Genomic DNA, 6802 nt, shown 5'->3' with positions numbered 1-6802 from the left:
GGCTCTGGGCTGATGGTTCAGAGCCTGGAGCCTGTTTCCGATTCTGTGTCTCCCTCTCTCTCTGCCCCTCCCCGTTCATGCTCTGTCTCTCTCTGTCCCAAAAATAAATAAATGTTTAAAAAAAAAAAATGCCCTCCCGTGATCTGCTTCTCATCAACCAGGAGGACGTGAGGACCGTTCCCGCCCTCCATTTTGGTGGCTGGGCATCCCCGAGAAGCCCTGCTGTGTGCAGGGAGCCTCCAGAAAGGTCTCCGATGGCTCCTGTCTGTCATACAGGCATCATGGTCGGGGGCCTGGAACGACTTCTTTCCTACAGCGTGGCTATCATTTTTCTAGTTGCGGACTCAAGAGGCAACACACAGCTATTTCATTCATAACAGAAAACTCAAAGTTTACCAAGGAGGCTGCTGTGCTAAAAATAGCAGTGTTATGTGGCAAGGGACCTCAGGAAGGAAGTAAAGAAAAGGTCTTGTGAGGTCCTTCCATGGAAACTGGGCTAAAAAATAAGGGGGGGTGTTGATATATAAACCCCTCCCCCAGCAGGAGGCGGCACCAGACCTCCCTCACCTCCCGAGTCTCCCTCCTCCCCTCTCCCGAGTCCTCTCTGCCGACACCATGGGGTGCTGTGGCTGCGGAAGTTGCGGCGGCTGCGGCGGCTGCGGCGGTGGCTGCGGCGGCTGCAGTAGTGGCTGCGGCGGCTGCGGCGGCTGCAGTAGTGGCTGCGGCGGCTGCGGCGGCGGCTGCGGCGGCGGCTGCGGCAGCTGCACCACCTGCAGGTGCTACCGGGTGGGCTGCTGCTCCAGCTGCTGTCCCTGCTGCTGCGGCTGCTGCGGGGGCTGCTGCAGCGTCCCCGTGGTCTGCTGCTGCCGCCGCTCGTGTGGCTGCGGCTCGTGCGGCTGCGGGAAGGGCTGCTGCCAGCAGAAGTGCTGTTGTCAGCAGAAGTGCTGTTGCAAGAGGCAGTGCTGCAGCTAGGCGCGCGGTGGGCGGGGTGCAGGTGCTGGGGGGCGGGGGGAGGGGCGTCTGCTGGTCCCCATGGCTAAGGCTTCCCTCCATCCCACCTGTCTGCTCCTGCTGTCTCCCTGCGTCCTGGACTTTCTGGTACTTTCCCCCTCGGCTCTCATGCTCTGAGTTGAGGTAGCTTTTGCCGTTTTAAAAATAGCCACATGGAGGGGGCACCTGGGTGGCTCAGTCTGACTTCAGCTCAGGTCATGATCTCGCAGTTTTGTGAGTTCAAGCCCGGCATCAGGCGCTGTACTGACGGTATGGAGTTTGGTTGGGATTCATCCTCTCTCTCTCTCTCTCTCAGAATAAATAATAAATAAACTTAAAAAGACAGTCACGTGGACATTTTCTACAATGTCATCCAAGAAAAAGGATGGAGAACACCTTGATGATTGAGCTCAGCAAGCGTGACTTCTACCTGGCTTTCTTCTTTGCACTCTTTTTCTATCTAGACTTTGAGCCTCTTTGTATTTACTATAAATGGTATGTCCTTTCTGTGGCCATAGAAGCTTTCTAGATGTTTGCCTAAAAATCACTCAATAAAAGGCGAAAGCAAACTCTGACCAGTTGTTATTGCTTCATCTTGTTTTATCCTTGGGGTTATTTTCGTTGAGCTGACGTTGATTATGTTCCTCCATGGACTGGGGCCATCAAGGGCACAAAAATAATTATGCCCTTATGCGATGACAATCTAGTCATACACAAATAACCACCAACACAAGGCAGAATAATAAACAAGTCAAGAGGCCATGATGTAGTGTGTTGTGGCAGGAGAGGGTCCAGAGGGTTGGATGGGGAATGAGTGTAAAGGACCGGAAAAGCTTCGAGATGCCATTTGGGGGCGTGTTTTAAAGAATTAGTGAGGTTTTGACAGGTGGAAGTGATTAGGGACAGATATTTCAAGCAGAAGGCAAAAAAAAAAGGAAGGATTGGAAAGTCGAAGACATATATGGGAACTAGTAAGCTGTTGAGTGTGTCCCGAGTACAGAGCATGTGACTGTATTTGGAAATAACCAATGACAAGACTAGCATTCACACTGCCCTTACAAGCCAGGAATTCTTCTAAGAACTTATGTGTTTTGAAGGACGCCCTGTTATTATGTCCATTGCACAGAAGGGAAACAGCCAAGAGAGGTTAAGTAACTTGCTGAAAGCTCACGGATGTTGCTGGTGGAGCTTGGGCGTGCCACAAATGCTACAGGCTGGTGGTTTTTGAGAGGGGATGTTTGACTGCAACATAGAGTTAACTGGTTGGTAGAGAGAACTGAAGCTACCTCGGCGATATTGGGGAAAACAACGAGGACCTAATACAATGGCAGAATGGGAACAGCAAGTGTATTTGTGGAGGATGAGAGCATGATACAAAAACCGACAAGTGAGGACCGCGTCTACAGTCCCCAAATAGGCAAGACGCCAGTGGTGGTTGCTATGGACCGAATTATGCGCCCCCCATCCCTGTGTTGAAGCCAGAGCTCGGAATGTGATGGTATTTGGAGATGGCATCTTTGGGAGGTAATTAGGTTCAGACAAGGTCCCGAGGGTGTGACCTCAGGATGGGATTCGTTCCCTTACAAGAAGAGGAAGAGACTCGAGCGTTCTCTGTCTCTCTCTGCCACGTGAGGGCACAGCCAGAAGGTAGCCGTTTGCAGTCCAAAACAGAGCTCTCACCAGAACCCACCCACACACCCCGGTCTCAGACTTTCCAGCCTCCAGAACCGTGAGAAAATAAATCTTTGTTGTTCAAGCCAGTGAGTCTATGGTCTTTTGCTGTGGCTGCCTGGGATAATACCATGAGGTAACAATAATGCGTAGTGCCTTCTGTTCTTTTCTGAGAGATTTGGGATACCGTACATGACAGCCTGTTTTTAAATTTATGTTAAATATGGTCGACAAATAGGTGAGGAACTGACCATTTCCGTTAAGGTTGTTTGTCTCACTCTGTAAGGTGTGGAGTTAAAGGGAATTGATAACAGCATAAAAAAGCCGTCCAATAAGTGACACATTAAATTCTCTTATAAATCGCCCTGATTCTCTTCACAGTGTATTTAATCTACTCCCTTGGCATGGGTATTTTGAGAAGCGGCAGGTCTGCTTGATTTGCTAACCTAAAAAGATCCAGACCTGAAAAAATTGTCTTCTTGGTCTACTTATCTAATCTTGATGTTTTGCATTCATTTCTAAGAGGAAAATTTGGGCTCAGATTGTCGACTGAAAACACGACACTCGTGTATGGATCACGAGGCTTGGCTCGCAGTTTGCTTATAATATGATTAGAATCAGTAGACACTAATCATAATATATGTATATAACCTGTGTGTTTATACATTTACATGTTATTTATATTTATCATTGTTTTTATTATATATGTTATTTACGTGGGTTATACCTATGTTCTTATATACACATCAGGCTATAGATATGGTGTATACGTTATACACAATATTTACATACCTATATATACACACATGACTTACCACATGATTATTTATGATTTTATGATTTTACGACTTACCACATGATTATTTTCTTCATTCATTCGTAAAACCTAGTGATTTGTGAAGATCTGTTCTGAAGTATAGTTGTTTCTGTAAAGGCTTGCTTCCAAGTTCTTCTGTCTGTTCCTTCCTGATCTTGGGATCAACCGTGACTCTTTTGCTCTTGTGTTTACTTTCCCACTGTGGCTTCTATGATCCAGGTTAGCACAGGTTAAAGTGTTAGCATCCGAAAGACTTTTGGTCATTTCAAGACAGCTGAAGCAAAGACGTAAGGATCTTCAGCATATACTAGCATATGGAATGTTCTGGAATTGTGTGTTGGCCGCCTGGGGAGGAAGAAGGCGAGCATCAGTGAGAAGGATAGGAGGGTGCTGGGAAGGACGAACAGGTAGACAGTGATGGTTGACTTCTCTTTCGATGGTAAGATGGGGCCTACCTTAATTTTTTCTTCGGACCTGACTTCTGGTTCTCTTTGCTGTTAGATGTTAAATGACCTGTTTGATAAAGATGCCTGAAGTTAAAACACAGTCTTACTGACTTTTTGTTTTATTCTGTGATTCGTTTTCTCTCAACACGAGACTGTCTTTACCCCTTGGGAAGACCCCGAAGTAACGGTGCCTAAACAATTAGGCCGGTGCCTAAATCTCTCTTATATTTTCAACTGATTCAAGCAATGATTTCTCTTCTATATTTGCTAGACTAATGAAACAAAAATCAGATGATACTTAACTAACCCTCCTGTGATAAAGAAAACTCTATGAGTTTTAGTTTTGATATTAGTTTTTATATATTTAGCTTTTATATTAGATACCTTTCAAGGGTCAATTACTAAGAAATGTTGTAAAACATACTCAACCACATTTTAACTTCTTTCTTGTAAGGATATCATTTGCTAAGAGTGCCATTCTATATTATGGATCCTCGGGCTGCCATAGTAAACTACCACAGGTTGGATGGCTTAAATAACTGCAATTTTTTTTTCTCACAGTTGTAAAGACTGGACATCCATCCAAGATCCCAAGATCGGAGTTTGGGGAAGTTTGGTTTCCCCCCTGAGGCCTTTCTCCTTGACTTGAAGATGGGGATCTTCTTGTTGGGTCCTCACATGGCCTTTTCTCTGGGTGGATGCATCCCTGGTGTCTCTCTTCTAATAAGGGGAACACCAGTCATATTGGATTAGACCCCCACCCTTAAGACTTTATTTATCCTTAATTACCTCTTGAAACACAATATGTATTGTATCTTGTGTGTGCACTTAGCACACTATGGATAAAGCGTCGAATGGGTGTTAGAGCTTTCTTGGCCTGATTTTTGTTGGAAAGAAGCTTAGAGTCAACTTTTCTGTCCACTCCAGTGGCCAGCAGGATTGCGTCATGTCTGGATTTCTGTATTAATCTTTCCTCTTAGTGTAACTCACCCAGCTCTAGTGTTCTCTTGCCAACACGTTTTCAACCTTTATCTTTCTGTGCGCTTTTTGTAAACCATCTTAAGTCCTTTGTGAAATGAGTGGAATATAAATAAGCAAGCAAGAAAATAACCGAACCAAAGCCTTTGTCTCTTGAGCCAAAAAAAAGTTGGTACTTACTTTTCCTTGCTGGAACTTCCCAGACTTTAGCTTTTCTGATTGGTTCCTACGGACTCACCCTGAGCGGTTCTCCTCCTGCAGGAGAAATGCATACTTTATGAAAAACCTTTCTTTTTCTTAAAAAAAATTTTTTTTTGTTAGCATTTATTTATTTTTGAGAGACAGAGGGAGACAGAGTGTGAGTGGGGGAGGGACCAAGAGACAGAGGGAGACACAGAATCCGAAACAGGCTCCAGGCTCTGAGCTGTCAGCACAGAGCCCGATGTGGGGTGTGAACTCATGAACCGTGAGATCATGACCTGAGCTGAAGTCAGAAGCTTAACTGACTGAGCCACCCAGGTGCCCCTGAAAAACCTTTCTTTACGTACATTTCTCCACATCTTCCATCTACCTTATTTTGATGAATAGTGAAAAATGGACCCAATAATTCCTCCAAACACAGAGTTGTGCATAATGCCAAAGGGAGACAGGTAAGTTGGAAGAGAAGAACTTCACCTCACCGTGATACATGACCTTTCCTCTTGTCCACAGAGGTAGGTTTTCAGAGTCCTGTCTTGTTTGTGGAGATTCAGATGTTATGGTTTGAGGATCCATGTAGATTATTCTTCTTCAAAGTAGACATCTTTTTCGTATATTTTAGAATTGTTCTTCTCTCATCCCTCTTTGCCATCTCTCAAGGCCATGTTTACTAACGATGACTTTTGAGTATTGTCAATTCATTTTTTAAAGATTTAAATCGAAGTTAGCTAACATATAGTGTCATAATGATTTTAGGAGTAGAATTTAGTGATTCATCACTCTCATATAACACCCAGTGCTCATCCCAACAAGTGTCCTCCTTAATGCCCATCACCCGTTTAGCCCATCCCCCCCCCAACACCCCTCCAGCAACCATCAGTCTTTTTCTCTGTATTTAAGAGTCTCTTATGGTTTACCTTCCTCTCTCTTTATATTTTATTTTTCCTTCCCTTCCCCTATGTTCATCTGTTTTGTTTCTTGAATTCCACATGAGTGAAATAACATAATACTTACCTTTCTCTGACTGACTTATTTCGCTTAGTAAAACACACTCTAGTTCTATCCATATTGTTGCAAATGGCAAGATTTCATTCTATATCTATATCCATATCTATATCTATCTATATCTACATCACCTATGCCTATATCTATATCTATATCTATATTATCTGTATCTATATCACCTATACCTATATCTATATCTGTATCTGTATCTATATCTGTATCTATATCTATATCTATCTATCCCACATCTTTATTGATCATAAATAAGTCATTGGAAATTTGGACTCTTTCCATAATTTGGCTATTGTTGATAGTGCTGCTATAAACATTGGGGTGCATATGCCCCTTTGAATCGGCAGTTTTGTATACTTGGATATAGACCGAGTAGTGCAATTGCTGGGTTGTAAGGTAGTTCTATTTTTAAATTTTTGAGGAACCTCCACACCGTTTTCCAGAGTGGCTGCACCAGTTTGCATTCCCACCAATAGTGCATGAGGGTTCCCCTTTCTCCACATCCTCATCAACATCTGTTGTTTCCTGAGTTGTTAATTCTAACCATCCTGACAGGTGTGAGGTGGTATCTCATTGTGGTTTTGATTTGTCTTTCCCTGATGATGAGTGACATTGAGCATCTTTTCATGTGTCTGTTAGCCATCTGGATGGCTTCTTTGGAAAAGTGTCTGTTCATGTCTTTAGG

General features: G+C 44.0%; 1 protein-coding gene across 1 annotated transcript; it reads left to right on the top strand.

Moving 5' to 3' along the window:
* The first annotated feature begins 615 nt into the window (after positions 1–615).
* LOC124516421 (small cysteine and glycine repeat-containing protein 4-like) lies at positions 616–972 on the top strand. The gene has a single exon (XM_047085742.1). It carries the CDS (start codon positions 616–618, stop codon positions 970–972), a length of 357 nt encoding a protein of 118 aa, XP_046941698.1.
* The last annotated feature ends 5830 nt before the right edge of the window (positions 973–6802 follow it).

The sequence above is a fragment of the Lynx rufus genome, unplaced genomic scaffold, assembly GCF_022079265.1.
Source record: "Lynx rufus isolate CCGP_SWC_20201006 ecotype Redwood Valley unplaced genomic scaffold, mLynRuf1.p SCAF_2, whole genome shotgun sequence".
In the NCBI taxonomy this organism is placed as follows: Eukaryota; Metazoa; Chordata; class Mammalia; order Carnivora; family Felidae; genus Lynx; species Lynx rufus.
This window is presented reverse-complemented; position numbering and strand designations above follow the sequence as displayed.

Bases quoted from the DNA above. Each gene is read 5' to 3' on its own strand.
- LOC124516421 (XM_047085742.1), top strand. From the start codon at position 616: ATGGGGTGCTGTGGCTGCGGAAGTTGCGGCGGCTGCGGCGGCTGCGGC.